This window comes from Acomys russatus, chromosome 30 (assembly GCF_903995435.1).
Source record: "Acomys russatus chromosome 30, mAcoRus1.1, whole genome shotgun sequence".
NCBI lineage: Eukaryota > Metazoa > Chordata > Mammalia > Rodentia > Muridae > Acomys > Acomys russatus.
This window is the reverse complement of record NC_067166.1, coordinates 6,699,791-6,720,820: the sequence shown is the minus strand read 5'-3', so window position 1 is coordinate 6,720,820 and position 21,030 is coordinate 6,699,791. Positions and strand designations below refer to the sequence as shown.

At 37.5% G+C, this 21,030-nt stretch overlaps 1 protein-coding gene across 1 annotated transcript in view; it reads right to left on the bottom strand.

Moving 5' to 3' along the window:
- Ddx4 (DEAD-box helicase 4) overlaps nt 1-21,030 on the bottom strand; it is a 58,190-nt gene that overhangs the window by 23,967 nt on the left and 13,193 nt on the right. Inside the window, exons 4-14 of the mRNA XM_051172263.1 lie at nt 20,446-20,523; nt 18,350-18,400; nt 13,386-13,445; nt 7,222-7,323; nt 6,173-6,253; nt 5,661-5,702; nt 3,079-3,126; nt 2,937-2,984; nt 2,607-2,749; nt 1,664-1,816; nt 362-516 (exon numbers count right to left, since the gene is read on the bottom strand). Coding sequence (XP_051028220.1) covers nt 362-516; nt 1,664-1,816; nt 2,607-2,749; nt 2,937-2,984; nt 3,079-3,126; nt 5,661-5,702; nt 6,173-6,253; nt 7,222-7,323; nt 13,386-13,445; nt 18,350-18,400; nt 20,446-20,523 — 961 coding nt within the window. The remainder of the gene's footprint in view (nt 1-361; nt 517-1,663; nt 1,817-2,606; nt 2,750-2,936; nt 2,985-3,078; nt 3,127-5,660; nt 5,703-6,172; nt 6,254-7,221; nt 7,324-13,385; nt 13,446-18,349; nt 18,401-20,445; nt 20,524-21,030) is intronic.

Sequence of the window (21,030 nt, the reverse complement as noted above, 5' to 3'; positions counted from 1 at the left end):
AAAAGGGTGCAGCTTAGTAATAAACTACTTAACTAGCACAGGCAAGGTGCTTTATTCAGTCCTTAAGTGTCAGAAAAAGCAAGCTATTGAATACCAATATTTGTAATATTTTCTTATTTTTACATTATCTAATTTTGGTTTTTTTGTTGTCGTTGTTGTTGTTTTTTTTGGTTTTTCAAGACTGGGTTTCTCTGTATAGCCTAATTTTGTTTCTTATAAAATAGGCTTCTATAAACAAGATTATGAAAATGTTTCATTCAATTATACTTCAATTTACATGAGTCTATTATTACTGAGTTCTCAAATAACCAAGAAAACTCTCTAAGAACTATTTTATGAATGGCATTCCAGAGGTACTTACCCAAAAGAAAATTTTCTGGCTTCCAAATAAATTTGGTTGATCAGTTCTCGAGTTGGTGCTACAATAATACACTCTGGTTCCTGCAGTTCTTTAAAGCGACTGGCAGTTATTCCATCCCGCATCATATGAGCCAAAATAGGCAAGAGAAAAGCTGCCTATAAGTTAAATTGATTAATTTACAATGTATCATTTTTGTCCCTGCCAAAAGCTAGTCCTTCTTGATAGTCTTTCAGAGTCTCTTCCATCTTGCTGGTAGATTTATGAGAACTTAGCATAACTTTTACTGCAAGGAGTTAGCTAGGTCTTCATAGTCATGTTATACAATATAACATGTTAGGTAAAATTAATCTAGCTCAACAAAACAGTCTTTAAAAAAAACACATCCATGTATGCAAAACAATGGCATTAATTATAAAGAGGAATGTAGATATAATATCATGTAAATTACTACACTTAAAAGAGTCATTTTACATGAATCTTTGAGAGATCAGTAATAAAATTATCACAGGAATCAGTAATAATATTTCCACAAGTGCTTCAGGAAGCATACAAATCTGGAAACCATAATTTGGATTATACAATTGCTTCCTTGAGGAACATACAAACAGAAGTTCCTAAAGAAATGTTTTCTAATCTAGTTCAAGAATACCTTAAGAGGACTCACAATTACCAAGTTCATTTCATCACAAGAATACACTATTACTTCAACATAGAAAAATTCATAAATATCTAGGAGTAAATCTAAACAAGGAGGTGAAACAGGTCTACAATTAATGATTTAAAACACTAATAAAAACAAAAAATGTGGAACATTTACAAAATAGCTGAGTTACCTAAAGTATTTACTGAGGAAACGCAACACCCATTAAAATTTCAGTATTAAAAAAATAATAATAATAAAATAAAATAAAATTTCAGTATTATTCACACAACTAGGAAAAAGAATCCTAAAATTTATATTGAATTACAGAGACCTCTAATAGCCAAAGCAACCATAAAAAGAAAGAAAAATGTTTGTGGCAACACAATACCTGCTCTCAAACACTAGAGAGCAACTGTAACATAATCCATACAGTCTTGACATAAAAGCAGACATGTAGCCATAGTAACAAAATCCATATAGTATCCTTAGCCAGAGAAATGCAAATTAAAATTACTTTCAAACTTCATCTCATCCCAGTGGGGATGGCCATCAAATGACCCTTATATACTAACTAGTGACAATGTGAGCTGATGGCACCACTATGGAAATTAAATATAGACATTTCTCAAAAAAAGAAAGCAAGAAAGCGTATGACTTACAGTCTTCCCAGACCCTGTTTGAGCACAAGCCATCAAATCTCGTCCTGCTAATACAATAGGAATACTGTATTTCTGCACAGGAGTAAGCTTAGTATAGCCAGCTTTAGCAATGTTGTTATTGAGTGTCTGACAAAGATTAGCTTCTTCAAAAGTCTAAACAGGAAAAGAAGTCAGTTAATTAAATGATAAACTGTACATATCATATGCTCATCATTTCATAACATATTCCATTTAACTGAGTTTCAAACTTTGATCCCATTTTACATACCAGTATGCCCCACTATAAACAAGAACCAATTTTCATGACATGGTAGAAGCATTTCCCATAACCATTGCTTGTAAATACTTTTTCTGGCCCCTTAAGCCTTATAAGATACAAAAAGCTCCGTAAGAAGCAAAGGCTCATTGTGAAGATGATTATTAACAGGGAATAGAGTGCTTCTGCCGTTCTCCGTACAAAATCTATTTACCATGGCTAGAGAAATGGCTTGGCAGTTAAGAGAACCGGCTGCTCTTCCAAAGAATATAAATTCAATTCCCAGAACTCACATATAGGCTTACAACCATCTCTAACTCGAGTTCTAGGGGCCCTGATGTACTCATCTGGCCACCAATAGGCACACATGTAATGAATAGATAGATATTCAGGCAAAACAGCTAAACACATACAATCTACTTCCTACGATCTACTTTTATCACGTAATTAGGATGTGAACATTTGCATCTCTAGAAAAAGTAGCCTTTTCAGTAAATTTAAACAAAGTTGCTAATATGGTACAGATGAATTCCAGCATTTTCTTTTTTGATATAACAATCCTACTGAAAATGTTAAACAATGCTTCTCAATTTTCAGTAAAGGATTCCAGACCCTAAAAGGTAACTTTCATATTGATAGCAATTTAATTACATCATATATTTATATCAATATAGAAATAATACTGACCAAAATTGCTGGTGGTGCATCATGTCCAGATACTTCTACAAGGATGGTGTCATATTTATCAAAGTTTATGCCTGTCTGATAATGGGCAAAGATGGAGTCCTCATCCTCTGGTGGAGGAGGTGGTATATATGTCACTTTTGGGCCTTGTAATATAAGTAAAAAGTATCATAAATAAAAAGTACAAACAAGAGAAAAATTGAAAAATACTGTTGAAATCACTACTAAAGTTTTCATTTTTCAAATGTTTTTAATTTAGCCATACTTTTAAATATTTTTATCATTAGTGAAGCGCAACATGTACTCCAAGAGATGATGCAAATGTCAATGTACCTTGAATATCACTGCTCTCTCCTCCTTCAGCTTCTGACTTCCAAGAATCTTAAAGGGGATAAAACCAAAAAGATAAACATTAACTGAGGAATAAAATAAATAGTATTATAAAGATCAAAGCTTTTTCCAAAATAAAACTTACTCTTTCCAGAGCCTGTTACTACTTCTTCATTTAACCCTTTGTAGCCACCTATTAAAGAAATTCAGAGTGGTAATCAATTAAGACACAAAGGTGTGCAAGTCTTCACTCTCACTGTCTTAAAAGACGACCATCTTAAAATAGCAAGCATTTTTCAAGTCACTCCTTACAAGTGGTGTTTGAGACAGAGGCTGTAGGCACAGCTCCGTGGTAGAAATGTTCTTTTGATGTGCACAAGTCCCTGGGTTGGTTGATCCCCAACCATGAGAAGAAAGGGAGAGAGAGGAATAATATGGGAAGATGGGGTATGAGGGAGAATCTTACACATTTTAAAGTTCTTTAGTGTTCAACATGATGGTTGAATATAGATTATAGACTGCACTACTTTTTTGCTTAAACTATGAGATCCTTTCCCTGGTCAGCTGGGAAAGAAACTAAAACTGTGTTGGGAAGCACCTAAGACCATCCCCCAGCATCAATGGTTCGCTGGGAGAACTCAGATTACAGCCATGATACACTGAAGAGAAACATGGGTCCAATTTCCCAAAGTCTTCTCTATTGGTGTTAAAAGTTTTGACAAGACAAATATTTACCAGAGCAGTTCAGAGACTCATAATCACAATTTTCACTATGGAGCTGGTAACTTATGTACTTTCTGCCTAGCATATACCAAATAACAAAATCCAAGACCCTCAAAGAAAAAGGTAAGTATTCAGTATAAACCACATTGTGTACATTATATAAACAATTCAGGTACAATAATTTACTTTTTGTTTGTCTTTTGAGACAGGTTTCTCTGTGAATCCTGGCTGTTCTGGAACTCACTTTGTGGGCCAGATTGTCCTTGAACTCACAAAGATCCACCTGCCTCTGCCTCCCTCAGCGCTGGAATTAAAGGTTTGCACCACCACACCCAGCTGATGATTTACTCTTTATCAATTAGAAGAATGGAAATCCTTCCCAATTCCAAGTTCTCAGAAGTTAGCAATCAATCTGACTAGATTAAGAGATGTAGAGCTTTCTTACTGATGTGACAAGAAACACCTGGAGGAAGGAGGCTTATTTTGGCTCAGCTTTGGAAGATTCTATGATGACAGAGAACTCAAGGCAGCAGGAGCCAAGGAAGATGGTCCCACTGCATTAGCAGCGAGGAAGTGGAAAGCACTCTGCTTTTTTCTTTAGTCTAGGATCCCAGCCCTTAGACTAGTGCTGCATACATTCAGGATGAGTCTTCACACCTCCATTAACCTAGTCTAGAAAATTCCTCACAGACATACCACAGGCTTGACTCCCAAGTAATTACGGACCTTGTCAAGTTGACAATATTAACTATCATAAATTCATCCCTTGTCAACTGGACACTTAAATGTATCACGTTTACATTTAAGTGCTGTTCAACAACTCTGCGATATTTCTGATGCTCCTTCAGACAAGCTATAAACATCTGCGAGTGATCTGATTTAACTGGATTGTAACAACTCTTTTCTATATGGAAAATGTAAGCCACCAGGGGGTACACTGCTATTTTGAATGCTTTCAGACTAATGATTACCAAAAAGCAAAAAAACTTTATTGAGCTAATAATCTGCAATGTATTTTAAGTTTCATACATTACTTTGATATTTATGTTCTAGGGAAAAACTTTTTGAGAGTAAAAAAAAGTTTTATTTATTAAACTATTGTTATCTTTCCTTTATTCTTATATCATAAAAAAGTGTATTTTAATAATTTGTACAAATATTTCAATATTTAATATATGCATGTTTAACTTATGGTAATATTAAATATTTATTGATGAATTTCTATTGTTTTTAAAAATTATCTGTATTATCTATATTATCTGTAGGTCTGGCTAGCGATCAATTAAGACACAGACCCTTGTTATATTTTAAAATAGCCTTAGTTAACCTGGGGCAGGGCAGATATCAATCCTCTAAACTACTTTTCATAGTAGGGCCTCAGGCATGGAAATCCCTAACCCTGCCTCAATCCCATGCCATCTGCTTCCAATAACTTCTATCAAGCTACCTCCCACCCATAATCCCAAATACTTGTTCATATTCTTCATCTGGGCCGGATTCTCCATCCACGCTGGCGGCCATGTGCTTCTCCTCCAGCTAACCCATGGCGGCCTTCCTCTCTTCACTTCAGGTCTCTCTCCTCCTGGCCGTCCTTTCTTCTTCCCAGAATTCCTCTCTCTCCTAGTCCCACCTATCTCCTTTGCCCTGCCCAGGTGAGATGGCTTTTTATTAAACAAAAGGTTGGTTCACAGAGACAACAACTGTAATTAACACCAAAATACATCAGAGCATCCCCAGCATCTCTCAGGTGACTTAATATAGAGAGAACCCCGAGTGCTCTAGTGTCCTTGTGCGTGTGTTTACAAGCCCTCCTATCACATGGAGCCTTACGACAGGACTGCCAGATCAGAAAGAAAATAACCTAAAAAATTAAGGAACTCAAGTAGGCCATGTAAAATTCCTAATTATCATGTGTATAAAAACAATGACAATTACTTTTATCCTAAAGAAAATAAACTTGGATTACAATCAGTTTAAGTTGAGAGAAGTCAAGTGAGAACTTACCTCGCCCACTTCCACTTCTGCTTTGATAAGCGTCACCATTCCCTGTAAAACATTGACTGCAATGAATGTGAAGAGTTTACCTCCCTCCCCCTCTCCTCGGATACACAAGGAGCAGGTAACTGGACTCAGTGGAGTCCTTCACAGGATTCCTAGTACCTTCCAAGTTTAGATGTCATAGAGTTCTCCTAACCCTTACCCCTTCATCAGGCATTGTCCACTTACAATTATGTTCTTTTTTCCCATTTCACCTCAAATCATTCTCCCCTAGACCTCAGAAACTGTCTTTGAAACCAATGCAAGCCTTACTTTCATCTTCCAATTAAACGTATCTACTCACATCCACTCAGAAAAAAATAATTCACAGTGTACCAATTTTCTAAGAGAGGCAAAACTACCCATATATTTTTGCCTACATAACTAAGATTTGGAAGAAATTGTTAGCTAGCCTTAGTATATTTAAAGCATAAAAACATATATGATTATTAGTCCTCAGCAATAGTTTCATTTCTCACCTGAATCACTTGCTGCTGGCTTCCTAGAACCAAAAAGGCCACCACCACGCTGTGTCCCCTGATCTTGGTCATATTCATTATCTTTATTTGAAAGAAACAGAATTTGACTGTGTTACTTTTAACAAGATTTTACAATCATTTAGCAAAAAGTCCAAGGCACAGTATTATAGGTTAAAAGATGTGTAAAACAGGATAACAAGAATCACAATGTGTATTTTTCTAAGTGTCACAGACAGGATTTTTCTACAAATTATATACTTCCATTACAATTAAGTTCCTCAAAGATTAATGTCATTTTATAAATAAGCTAGGGTCAATGCTATACCCAAACAAAAGGCTCCTCCTACCAAATGGCAATTTTACTGAGCCTAGAAACCACATTGCCTCACTTCACTGCTTGTTCGCCAAAATATCATGCCTGCTCCCGTCAGTGCCAGCTCTAACGTTATTCATGCCTGCCCCCGTCAGGGCCAGCTCTAACGTTATTGGTCTTGCCATGTACAGACCCTTCGGAAGCCTTTTTATTTTTTAAAGGGTAGTTTACTCAATTTAGTACATTTGTTTAATGAGTACTAAAAATTTATTACGTCATTAGTTTCTAAAATCATGGATCTGCCCTCTATTAAGAAACACATGCATTCCAATGGTGACTTCAGAAAATAATACGTTCTTTCTAGAAAATAATGGCAACAGGAATTTAAAGCAGAAAGCCATTTTGGTAACAGAATGTGTGAAGGGAGAGCCACACAGAAGACCACTTATTTATAGGTCAGCTGCAGTCCCAGGTTCCAAAATAATAATAATAATATAATAATAATAATATATAATGCTTTATAAAGATTTTGTAACACAAACTTCTGAAATATGTGTTTCAACATAATATTCAGTTACCTATGTTTTTAAAAATAATGATACATGACATGGGTGATTAATTTGTATCTGATACTCTACTAAAATATTCACATAATCCTCATGGCAACCTAGTACAATTGGGTTTTTAAAAATCATTTCCAACAAACGAAGTGCATCTTATGCAATCCACTACTAACTTGGTCTTCCTAGACCAAATCCTCCACGGCAACCTCGGAAACTACCTCTTCCACCTCTTCTGAACGGCCCTGATGCTTCTGAGTCATTTCCATCTTGATAGCCTGTATTGAAACACACACAGGAACAGTACAAATAACAACAACAAAGGAATGTTGGAGACATGGTAGCAAAACTTAACATTTGTTTAATCTAAATGGATTTAACCTTAAAGAATTAACAGAGTTAATTTATCAAAAGTCACAATCAACCTATAAATGTTCTGCTTTACCAATATATTGTTACAACCAGAAAAAAGGCATTGCTTGAAGACTGAGTAAAAGGAACATGTTGTCTGAATACAACAGACAGTTGCAACAACTGTACCATTAGCTGGATTTCTACTACAGGATTAAGTTTGGATGATTTGTAAATCCTAGTATGTCTTAGTCCCATTTCCTTCCGAAATTAGCAATGAACAAACCAGAAACCACTAAGAATGTAGATTTATATACCAGCTGACAGGTTTCATGTAATATTTTTGTTTGCACTCATAGATTCTAAAATTATAAACTAGATGCCATCTCAGCATACCATAAAGGTTAAACTTTTATTGCTGATTTCTGCTTTTGCTGTACTTTCAATTTTTACTGTATTTTATTTAATAAGAGAAATAGACTATAACAAGTTCTATAGCATAATTCCTGAGTTTCTCCTGGTCTTACTAAATGATAATATGCATGTAATTTCAACGTATGCTGAGAAATTACATCTAGATAATCTACTACAGGAGTAAATTAATCCAAGCTTTTATTTGTCCCCTTTAGAAAATAATGCTTTAACAAAAGCACAAGGAATTAAGTACATGTAAAGTCTCAATTCCTGTTACAAATTACAAGTGTGACTCCACCTAAAAAGTAGATCACTTGCAAACAAATGCCAAATACACAGAAAATAAATGCATTTAACTATTTATAACTAAACAAAATCCTACATATTTTAATTACAGTAGATTATGTATACTTTAAAATCCTACTTATAAGACAGAACTAATTCAGAGAACAATCATGGGCTGGAGATATAGCTTAGCAGTAGAATACTTGCCTAGCATGTGACAGAGGCTGTGTTTTGTTCTCAGTACCACCAAAAAGAAAATTCAAATTTATGTATCTATTAGCTAACATACTCAATCTGTCCATAGTCTATATGCTAATTCTATCCTTCTATCATGTGGGTCTCAGGGTCAAACTCGGGTTCCCCACCTTGGCGGCCACACGCCCTTTCCCAGCATTCATCGGGTTCCCCACCTTGGCGGCCACACGCCCTTACCCAGCATTCATCCCATCAGCACTCATCACTGATGCTCATCTCCTCCCCCTTTTTTCTTGTGTTCATCTGCCATCTTATTTCTGTCTTTGATTTTGCAGGTCATTCTACAATGTGTTGGAAGTTTTAAAGATTTACTTATTTATTATTTACACAGTATTCTGCCTGCATGTGCGCCATCAGGCCAGAAGAGGGCACCAGATCCCATTATAGATGGTTGTGAGCTACCATGTGGTTGCTGGGAATTGAACTCATGACCTGTGGAAGAACAGCCAGTGTTCTTAACCTCTGAGCCATCTCTCTAGCCAGTGTTGCAAGTTTTAAACACTGTTTTTATTTGAATGGCATAATTCCTCACTGGCACCCAAATATCTGAATACAGCAGTTTGGATTCAAAGCTACTCCCTGCCCAGCACTCTGAGTATAGTATTCTATATTATAGCCTAGTTACTTTTATGTATGAAAATTCTGTTTTCGGGGCTGGGGAGATGGCTCAGAGGTTAAGAGCACTGTCTGCTCTTCCAGAGGTCTTGAGCTTAATTCCCAGCAACCACATGATGGCTCATAACCATCTAGAATGAGATCTGGTGCCCTCTTCTGGCATGCAGGGGAACAAGCAGTTAAAAACACTATATATAACAAATAAATCTTTTTTTTTTTTTTTTTTTTTGGAGACAGGGCTTCTCTGTGTAGCCTTGACTATCCTGGACTCACTTTGTAGACCAGGCTGGCCTCGAACTCACAGCGATCTATCTGCCTGTCTCTGCCTCCCAAGTGCTGGGATTAAAGGCAAGCACCACCACTACCCGGCAACAAATAAATCTTTAAAAAAAAAAAAAAAAAAAAAAACCTTCTGTTGTCAAGATATTGTTCTGTACAAATAAATTTCATCCCCTGCCCTTTCTGGTGATTTCAACCTTTGAAACAGTTTAATTTCAATCTATGCATGAGAGGAGGAATTTGTTTTTATATAAGTTGCTCAGAACTCTTGTGACTAGCTGGGAGTCTGATCTATTCTTTCTGAATGGTCATCTTTCCTGGTTGGCTTTCCCTTGTTTTCTCTGCAAAGCTATTTAGGCATATGTTGGGCAAGCAGACATATTCATATTCATATTCTCTCTCTCTCTCTCTCTCTCTCTCTCTCTCTCTCTCTCTCTCTCTCTCTCTCTCTCTCTCTCTCCAACCCGGTAACTGCACTGTTTCCCATTTCCATTATAATTTCCTCGGATCTATTCTTGATTCCGGTTCATTTAACTTATCCATTATGCCTTAAAACTTAAGTCACACTTGCATAAGCTGGGTCCCCAAACCTAGTCCCTCTATGCTTTGGCACCTTATGTCTCCACATAGAATAGACAAGCATTTAAAGAAACACACTCTTACCCTCCAGAGTTGATGCCAGTTCCGAGTTATATTAGAATATTAACTAGAGGTAGAAATAGCCATGGGTATTATGGCAACTCTACCCTATCTTAAGGGAAGGCATAAACTCTTTGGTCTCATAATCTTAACAATTACCTTGTTAAAACAGATAGACTGAATCAAAGAACAAAATACAAAATTAACAACAATTCAAACAGACCCACACTTTCTTGAAGCTGGAAGCTTAAGAAAGGGTTTCTTATGTGTTCCAGGCTGTCCTTGAACCTCGAGCCACACCACACCAGCCTCAAACTTGCAGCAATCCTTTGCTTCAGCCTCTCAAGTGCTGGGACTACAAATCTGAACCACCACACCCACAGGTCCATATTTTCAATAGAAAGAATCTCAAAATATAATGAACTAGTAGTAAGTATACATTATATTAACTTTTAATCAAAGTATGGACAGTTAAAATATAAACCAGTATCAGCTAGTCAAGGGAGATAAAATATAAAGTAGGACCAGCCTTTGTCATCCCGTAATTCTAAGTTTTTCCAGGCTTCGAAAGAAATACAGTAAAATGTGCTTGCCAAATCTAGGCATGCATACACAAATGTTTTTTTAAAAGTACTCTTTACTTTTCTGAGTCATTAAAATATTTTGAAACTAGTTACTTTTAATGTGACCTCCTAAAGTAGCATCATCTGGGGAGGTCAGTACTAGGAAATCACACTCAGCCCTCTGCAGACACTCTACCACTGAGCTATACACCCAACTCTGACAGTAACATTCTAGATGGAACCACAGTCTTGGATTTGAAGGTAAGAAGAGAGATAGTCTATGTTTCATGAATACCAATTTATGATAATGTCTGGTAACAATCTCCAGAAAGGGATATTTTCATTCTCCTCAAAAAAACCTCCTATATTTATTACACTGTTCCATGCTCTGGAATTAGTCAAGATTGTACAGTAGAGTAACATATTGAAATCAACTAGTTCATTATATAATATATAAAGCATTAATTCAATGAAAAGTGGTATGCAAGAACTCAGATGTGGGAAGTGTTTAAGGACTTGATAATGAAAATGAAAAAACGTGACTAGAAAAAGCCACAGTGTTATACGCTGAACGATCTCATCTGCCTCTGATTTCTGCTCTGTATACAAAAGTAAAGACAAACGAAAAGCACAATAAGGTTCAATAACAAAAACTCAGTGCAAGTGTTCAAATGAAAAGGGAAGTGCAAAGCGTATGGGCGTGAGAGGATGTATCTTAGTATTAACAACTCTTTGAAATGTTTTACAGTATCTTTTAAAGCTAAAACCGCCCATAGCCTGTTCACTAGCAATCCTACTCCTGGTACCAATGCACAACAACACTACAGCGTCACCTTCATAGCCCCAAACTGAAAACAACTCCAATACTTGTTATTAGTATGAAAAAATGCTATTCAACAATGTTAATGATCTCTAAGAGTAATAGCATGGCGGGCGTGGCGCACGCCTTTAATCCCAGCACTCGGGAGGCAGAGGCAGGTGGATCTGCCTGAGTTCGAGGCCAGCCTGGTCTACAAAGGGAGTCCAGGACAGCCAAGGCTACACAGAGAAACCCTGTCTCAAAAAACCAAAAAATAAAAAAAAAAAGAGCAATAGCATGTATGGTTATCATAATACATTAAATGGAGGCCAAAAACAGAATAGCACCTGCTGTATTAGTCCCTTTGTATCAAGCAGAACAAGACAAAATTATCCTTCTAGAAGTCAGAATAAAGTTAACCTTCAGGATGCTGTTATCTGTGAGTGAACCTGAGTATGAAAGATGAGCTTTTCTGAGGTGCTAGTAATTTCTATTTCTTAACCTACATGTGGTGAATAAACTGAGGTATTCAGTTTTTGTGTTTTGTTTTGTTTTTTAAGTATTGAGCTACCTAATAATGGTGTATCTTGTCATACAAAATAAGCACACACACATATTCACTGAGTGGCTATTGCTAGCTTCCTACTCTAAAATATGTGTGTCTACAAGGAACAGGACTCAAGAATACACTAGAAAATGTCTACATCCCACCTAATCATCCCATACTGCTTGTAACTCAGAAATAAGGACATACTGCTCCAAATGACCTCTGGTTTCTTCATTTGAATATGAATTAATCTGGCTTAGTAAAGGTAACACAAAGACATTCACCATTCTCCAGAAAATAATCAGAATATTTAAAATAAAACAATCTTTCCCACACAGTTGGTGTCAAAAATCTGGTTGTTAGAAACAGAAGGAAGCAAGGCAGCAGTGGCACAGTTTTGACACCAGCACTCGGGAGGCAGAGGCAGGCAGATGATCTGAGTTCAAGGCCAGCCTGGTCTACAGAGCAAGTTCCAGGACAGCAACAGCTACACAGAGAAACTCTGTCTCAAAAAACAAAACAAAAACAACAACAACAAATAAAAACAAACAAAAGAAAGACACAGAAAGCAAACAGAAGGAAAAGCAACAGGGCTGGGCATACATCTCTGTGGTGGGGAACAAGAGGCCCTGGGTTTGATGAGTAGCAGTGTTTAAAAAAAAAAAAAAACAAGCAATGCTAAAAGATGTACTTAATTTCATTTTTTTCTCTACTATCACATCTTTACAAAATTATAAGGCTTAATTTAGGAGACAGCCTTCTTCAATCTGAAATCGAGTGATTAGCTTCACTAGGGAGAGAGGGAGAGCTTGCTGCTCAGTCAGCTAACTATCTCAAGAGCTAAGGAAAGAACGCTCCCAAGTCATGCAATTCTAAGAGTACCAAACACAGAAGCCTTTATCACACACGTGTAGAAAGGAGTACTCATTCTATGTAAATTCACTGTGTTTTTTTTTAATGTATTGCTGCTGCTTTTTTAAACATGTCTCCCTATATATTCAAAAAGTATGAACGGTAATTATTATACCATCTCACCTCAAATTTGTTAGAGGTAGAATTAGCAAAGCATGGTGAGCTATCATTAGACCTGAACATAAAATAACGTGGAATTTCTTGCCTCTCTCAAATTTCCAATGACCTTTTTCTGAGACAAATACATTCTTAGTTCATATAAATTATGATTGATCAAAACACTAAAAACCCCTCTTTTGTAAATTATGGCATTTTTGAGGCCCTAAGGAAAAACCCCAATACCCAATGGTATTAGAGTAAAAAAGGTGGACCTACAGATTCACGTATTAGAAGCAGGAAGCATATACGAACATATTTTTCTTTTTTTGATTTTTCAAGACAGGGTTTCTCTGTGTAGCCTTGACTGTCCTGGACTCTATTTGTAGACCAGGCTGCTCTCAAACTCACAGCAATCCACCTGCCTCTACCTCCCAAGAGCTTGGATTGCAGGCGTGCACCACTGCACCCAGTTCCCAACGTACTTTTCTTAAAGGCGTTCATACTTTTATTTGGGCCTTCTGAAGTCAGTTTTGTCAGTTTATTTTTGTCTTACATACAAGCTGTTCAGAGCATTGTCCTTACCGCCTCTCTTGGAAAATCCCCTGTTCCGAGTCTGACTATCTTCACAGTCATTATTAGACTCTAAATAGAAATGTAACACGTGAATAGCATCTAGGTAACTTTAATGACATAAGAATAGATCTGTAATAGAAAGCCTTCAAGTTGAAATATAAACATTATGATTCTTAAGATAATTTTAACAAGAACAAAAAAACATTGTTCAAGGTAAACTCCCTATGCAGAATAGCTATTTAAAATGTTATCATTTCTTTTTCTGTAACTTACCATTCTTAATAACACTAGACAGTGGTGCTTTCCTAAATCCATACAAACTTTTTTTCATTTTTCCTAATTAACTAACTCATTTTCTCAATGGCCTTTCTGCTTCAGTGACATTACAAGTACACACCAGGGCTCCTCTGAACAGTGGTATGAGGGTCAATCACAACACTGATGGATATGCAAGTGAACTGGGTGAAAATAAATGCCTAAACTCCATTCCTAGAGTTTATTCTCCAGGTGTTCAATGATGGCAGCAAGGAAAGTGCAATTTTTTAAACTTTAAAAGTTTCATGTTATTAATATAACTCTAAATTCTCCAAAAGTTCTAAAAAAGCTTATTTGGGAAATACAGTTTCAAGGTATCTTGTACATGTCACTGATGTCCAGTATTCAAGAAGTTTAAACAAATAGAAATAATGTCTAGTGACTAACAGCTTATAGGCTATCAAGTAAGTCCTGCGCAAAATACCCGTTTAACTAACACGTTTTATTTCTTATTTTTAAAAAATGATCCTGATACCTAGCTGAAGGCTTCTCCTTAACTATTTGAGCTTGAGTAGTCAACGTATTTTTTTAATAACATTCTAATAGATTCTTTGGGGATTTCACATCATATGCCCCACAGCATTTACTTCCCAGTCCTTCCCTGTCCTCTCCATCCTTTTTCCTCCTCCCACCCCAGAAAAAAAAATCCAACCTGTGTCATCCATACATTCACTGGGATGTGGTCAAGCTCTCAGTGGCCTGCTCCCTAAATGGAGCTGAGTCCTTTCCATCCTGACCCCTACTGGAAGTCACCTACTGCTGGCTATCACCTTTTTTTTTTTTTTTAAGCGTTCTGACAGCTTCCTGCCTAGGCTATTACTATTTGCTAGCAGGTGAGGAGGCTTGGTGGAGGTAAGGGTTGTCACAGAAGTCTTCCATGCCCCTCTCTCTCAACTGTGCATTTGTAGTTATCAGTACCACTGCGAAAGTAGCGTATTTGCTCTTTATGGACCGAGTAAGGATGGATTACGGGCTTATACATAGTTTCTTGTGTTAGCACAGACCACAGAACTCCCATCTGCAGTAGAGCCAAGGACCAGAATAAGGCCCTCAGATGCAGTCAGCATATACTATTAAAGAGCCAACAACACAGCTTTCTCAAAAAGAAGAGTTAAGAAAGATAACTGAGAAAGAAAGAGCTTTTAGAAAGAAAACTGACTCTGAGATAATGAATGAACTAACACTGCCTTTGAGAAAAATATCCTATTGTTCCGTTTAGTACCTGGCAAAAAGAAAGGGGCCTTGCCGGGCATGGTGGTGCACGCCTTTAATCCCAGCACTCGGGAGGTAGAGGCAGGCGGATCACTGTGAGTTCAAGGCCAGCCTGGTCTACAAAGTGAGTCCAGGATGGCCAAGGCTACACAGAGAAACCCTGTCTCGAAAAACCAAAAAAAAAAAAAAAAAAGAAAGGGGCCTTAAAGTACCTTTGGTCAATTATTCCTCTAAAGCTAACATGCATTTACTTTGATCTCTTCAGGAGTCAAACAGAACAATGGCATTAGGCGAACCTGGATGAAAACTAACTCTATGCTATGTGTCTAACTTCTTATGAACTATTTGGAAATGAGTTTAAAATAAAAACTGATCTTTGTGACTCTAGAAGATGAAAACCATGCACAAACAAAAATTAGGTGAAAGTAAATAGTTACAACCTATTAATTGCACGGTATAAAAATTATGTCATGTAGAACTCATGCACCTGGCACTATCCTAAAAGGATAACTCATTAGTGCATTCTTTCTTTTCTGCCTTCCTTCCCATCTTTTAGAAACAGAGTGTCAATACATTTGCTAGGATGGTCTTTTTGTTTGGTTGGTTTTGGGTTTGGGTTTTTTGTTTTGGTTTGGTTTGGTTTTTTGAGACAGGGTTACTTTATGTATCCGTGACTGTCCTCGAACTCACAGCAATCAGCCTGCCTCTGCCTCCTGAGTGCTGGGAATAAAGGTGCGCGCCACCAAGCCTGGCTTACTAGGATTGTCTTAAAACTCCTAGGCACAAGTGATATTCCTATCTTTTTGTTTTGTTGTATTGTATTTTTGTTTTTGTTTTTAAAGACAGGGTCTCTCTTTGTAGCTTAAGCTGCTCTGGAACTCTCTATGGGGACCAGGCTGGCCTTAAACAAACAATTGCTAGGATTACGGTGATAAACCACCACGCCTGGCCTGATTATCTTAAATGTCTCCCATGCTAGGACTGGAGGACATACCATGGCACCCAGTTTTGGTTTGCTCCATTAACTTTAACTCTCACAAAACTTTGTCCAATGGCTAAAATCCTCATCCTAAAAACAGAAAAAAATAATTTTTTAAAAATTGTTAAATACCATTTTTGAGACAACCCAAGTACCAAGAGGATGGCCTGTGTTTCAAATTTCAGGCATCCACCTCCAAAATATTTGGCCCTTATCACTACACTATACCAACTGGGGTAAAGAGCTATAAAACACTAGATGTGTTGCTAGCAAAAGCTGTTGTGGTAATCTTAAAACAATTCCCGGATTTGTCCACAACTGAGACTGAGGAACTTGATACACTGTGTCATTTTTCTTCTTTGGGAGGAACTAAGAATGAAAAAAGAAAGAGACAAAAGCAAAAGCCATTTTGGAAAAAGCACTCTTTAGCACAACGAAATTTTGATTTATGCTCTGTTGTTATTTGATTCGCCATTGCTAGAAAGGATTCAACTGGGAAAAGTGAAAAATGTGTGCTTAAATAAATCATCTTGGTAGTTATGATGGCTGAGTTTCACTGTGAACCTGACTGGATTTGGAATCACCTAAGACCACAGGACTGGCCATGTCTCTGAGAATGTCCCCAGAGAGGCTGAAGAGATCAAAGATCAACCTTGCATGTGGCTATTACTCCCCCATGTGTTGGAATCCTGAACTGCATAAAAAGACAAGGTGAGCTGAGTGTCATGCGCACCCAGCTCTCTGTCTTCTCACTGTGTGCAGCACTCCCACTGCCATGTCTTCCCCACATGACAGACTATTGCCTTCTTGAAACAAACTCCCCTAAGTTGCTTTTATCACAGTTATAAGCAAGCACAAAATAACTAGTAAGTAGGTTAAAAATTAATAGACTAGGGCTGGAGAGAGGCTCAGCTGTTAAAGACGAGGTTTACAAGCAAAATATATAAAAATTAATAGATTAAAACAAAGGCACTGAAAAACTAGAGAAATCAGTTGTATTTTGTTCTTGTTTTTAGGGTTTCTCTGTGCAGCCTTGGCTGTCCTGGACTCACTTTGTAGACCAGACTGGTCTCGAACTTAAAGAGATCTGCCTGGTCTCTGCCTCCTGGAGTGTTGGCATTAAAGGCGTACACCACCAGGCCCAGCTAAAGAAATTTTTAAAAGCATGTTTTCCTCATGAACACTAATTCTATATTATATACATTCCCTTTTGAATGGGGCAGGCTAAAAGCAATGGCTGGAAGAAGCCATCTTATTTGATATACTACAACCCAATCTTAAACCAGGTATGATGACTCACAGTCCCAGAACTGCATCAAAAGGCTGAGGCAGGAGGACTGCCACAAGTTCAAGGCCATCCTGGGCTACAGAGCAAGGTCATGTCTCAAAAACAACAAATTACCCAATCTCAATTTTAAAAGGCTTTTAGAGATTGTGTTTAGTCTTGGTTTTGACTTTGGGAATCAGATTACATAATAAACCAAGGCCCCATCCTTCCCTCCAAACGCTGAGGATAGAACCCAAGGTCTTACGCATACTAGACCATCACTGATCTCCAATCCAATCTCAAACCGCAAACACCTAATGCAGAAATGACGTTTATTAAATATATACCACTCTGTTACTGTTGTGCTTTGTTCTTTTACTGAGAGCCTAAATAGCTAGTCCATAAATGGATGGCATCCATTCTACAGAGTAGTAAACACTAGCTTAGGGTGAACAATTTGTTTTAGTATCACTAAACTAGCAGGTAATTGGGGCTGAGAAGTCCATAAACTCTGGACGTCAATGTCAGGAAGATTCCACAGATCAGTGGTTTTCAAACAAAAGGCCTATCAGAATCACCAGCGATGCTTTCTACACACAAGTTCTAAGACCCCACTCAAGCCTTGTCATCAGACATGATAAAGCAATGTCAAACTTCTGATGACATCATTCTGTTCTCATCATGCTATTTCCCCAGTTTCAGTACCTTAGACATGTTTTTATTTTGAGCAGAGATTCACTTTTTCGTCATCTTCCTCTTAGACTTACCTGAGCTTAAACATATTTTGAATGTGTATGTTTGGAGTCTTATGCACGACAGAGGCACATGTGGAGGTCAGGGCAACTTTCAGCAATGAGCGTCCTGCTTCCACCATGTGACCCTGGAGACTGAGCATCAGCTGTGCTGGCAACTACACTTACCCTACCGTGGAGTTTTAATTCTTGACTTACTTTTGCTATACCTATCCATTTTTCTACAGATACAGAAGTTTCCAAAGGTGGTACTCATAGATTAACTAAGGAAGGTGGCAAAAATACCAAATTAAAGATGTCTGACTTCTTTGTCTACATCCTTGCCTAAGGTCCCCACAGCTGCTTCATGAAAGTGAGCCTAACTTAACGTACAACTGCCAACCTGAACCTATGTAGCACGTGCATCCAACAGTATAGTGTTTAAAGTTGCCACAAAAACACAACTTACCTTTCCAGAAACCAGAGCTATCACCTTCTTCAAACTTGTTATTTAAAAAACCTATGCAAAATATAAAAGAAAACTGCAAATTTCTGAAAGAATTTCTTTTACCTCTATAGTTTTGTGGTTTGGTTTGGTTTGTTGTTGTTGTTGTTGTTGTTTAGTTTTTCATGACTGGAAAGACAGCTCACTGCCCTATCACAGGGCAGGGGTTCGGATCAAGCACCCACTATCAGGTGGCTCACAAATGCCTGTATTCAGCTCCAGGGGATCTGATCCCCTAGACGAGCCTCCACACCATGTGAGCAGAAACACATACAGCATGCATATACACACAAATAAAATTGGTTTTCAAAGTCTTTCAGGGACAACTAGTTATCAAGACCCTTTAAAATGAGATAAACTATACAACTACATACACAGACATGGGAGGACAACTAATTATCCTAGAATTTCTGCCTTTATTAGATTATCAGTTCTATTCTTGAACCTTAAAATTTGTTTTAAATTTATTATTATCTCAAGTACCCTATATTCCTCCTTATATACATACAGACAAAAAACAGTATGTATCATTGTAACCATTTTTTATTTTCTATTCAAAATATCAAAACAATTTAAACTTAGGGCTGAGGAGATGGCTCAGTAGATACAGTAGCTGCCATGTAGCCATGAGGGGCAGGAGCTCAGCCCACAGCACAACTATGAAGAAGCTATAAACAATGATGTGCATCTATAATTCCTGCACTGAGGAAGCAAGAACAGGAGGATCTGGGGCTCACTGGCCAGTTCGTCCAGCCAAATCAATGAGCTCTGGGTTCAGTGAGAGGCCTGCTGACTCTTAGTAAAATGCCCTTTAGGTATGGTGGTGCATGCCTGTAGCCCCAGCTACTTGGATACTCTAATCATGAAGTGTCACTTGAGTTCATGGGCTAGATACCTATGGGGCAGCATAGCAAGACACCTCAGCCTGTCCCACTCTCTCTCACACACAGAAAAGATACTTGGGGATACATACCTTAAAATCACATGTCAATACAGACTGCCTATCAAACATTATCTAAACTATATTATATAGCACTCAGTTACAACTGGGTTTCTTTAAAATAAGAACTATCCAGTTATATGGGCAGTTGTTCAATTTATACATGATATATGTGTCATCTAACATCCTCAGGGTTAGGCAAATTTAAGGGACTTCTCAGCAATAAAAAAACCGTGGAAATTTAACAAACAGTTCTCATATAAAAGCATGTACCCAATAGCTTCACTGTATGACTGACAAAAACAAAAAAACAAACAAACAAAAAAACCGTTTGCAGATATTTCCTTTCAAAATGTAGATGTAATCCCTAAATTATTACCTTCACTTAAATATCTGCAATCTTCAAAATTGCTTACAAAAAGGTCTATATTCTATTGCCCTCCTCAACAGCTGCTTGCTTCTCCTCATTCCTGTCCCCAGGAAGAGTCCATGTTAGTGTCTAAAATGCTAGGGAACACGCAGCTACACTTTGCTGGATTCCTATGCTCAGCTACAGATGAGCACATGTGTTCCCTTACTGAAGTATAAAACAATTCTCCACAGGGAACTGGGCCCTGAGTAGTAAAGAAGGAAAGGACTGGGGCTCATGTACAGGTGAATCAATGGCACTACAGCAAGAAGAATGGCCGGTTTTCAAAAGTCAAGTAATGGAGGGCAACAGCAAGATGGCCAACAGGGATAAGAGTGCTTGCTGCAAAAGCCTGACCCGAGTTCAATCCCTGAGTCCACATAGAGGAAGGAGAGAACCAACACCTGGATGTTGTTCTCTGTCCTCCACACATGTTCTGTAGCATGTACGCGCGCGCACACACGCACACACACGCGCACACACACACACACACACACACACACAGAGTAATAATATTTTTTAAGACAAATGAACACTGTACACACCCAAAGCAGCATAAACTGCTTCTTTTACACTATGCCTAATGACAATACTTCCTGTGACCCTCATAATTCCTAGCATGGCACACACTTTCTGCATTTTGTTTTCTAAAAAATAAACCAGAAACCTTAGAGTCAACTAAAATTTTGGTTGTTAAAATATTACAATTACCTCTGTTTCCAAAACCCTTTCCTCTTCCAAAGCTACCAGTCGTTGGTGCGTTCTCTCTTTTACTAGACTCGCCAATATCTGAAAAAATTTAGATAGTTAAAACTTTTTAACATGCAAAATTGTGTCACTAAAAAATAGGAATGAACTATAGGGTTAGATGACTTTTTCAGATGGTAAGAAAATAGTAAAGGAACTTAAAAATAATATATTTGCCAAGTTTTATTTATCAAGTTATGATTACAAAATAAAAATCATACACCTACTAGTGGTAAAGTGTAAGTTCAACCCATTATTTTACCTCTTATCAGGAGTTCATCCCATGATCTCTCCACACTGAATCCTCCTCACCTCAATAGACCAAGGCATTATATTCAGCCCACCTGATAATCTTCACTATTGAAAATTTTGTATTGTGTTGTGTTTTTATTGTTCTATTATTTACTTTTCTGGTACTTCTAGAATTTCCAAACTTCCTACTTCAGAAACATTTTTTACACTTACTTTGTGTGTAAGCATGCATTTGAAGATCAGAGGATGGATTCTATCTTTCTACCACAAATCCAATTTAGGTTGTAAGGCTTAGCA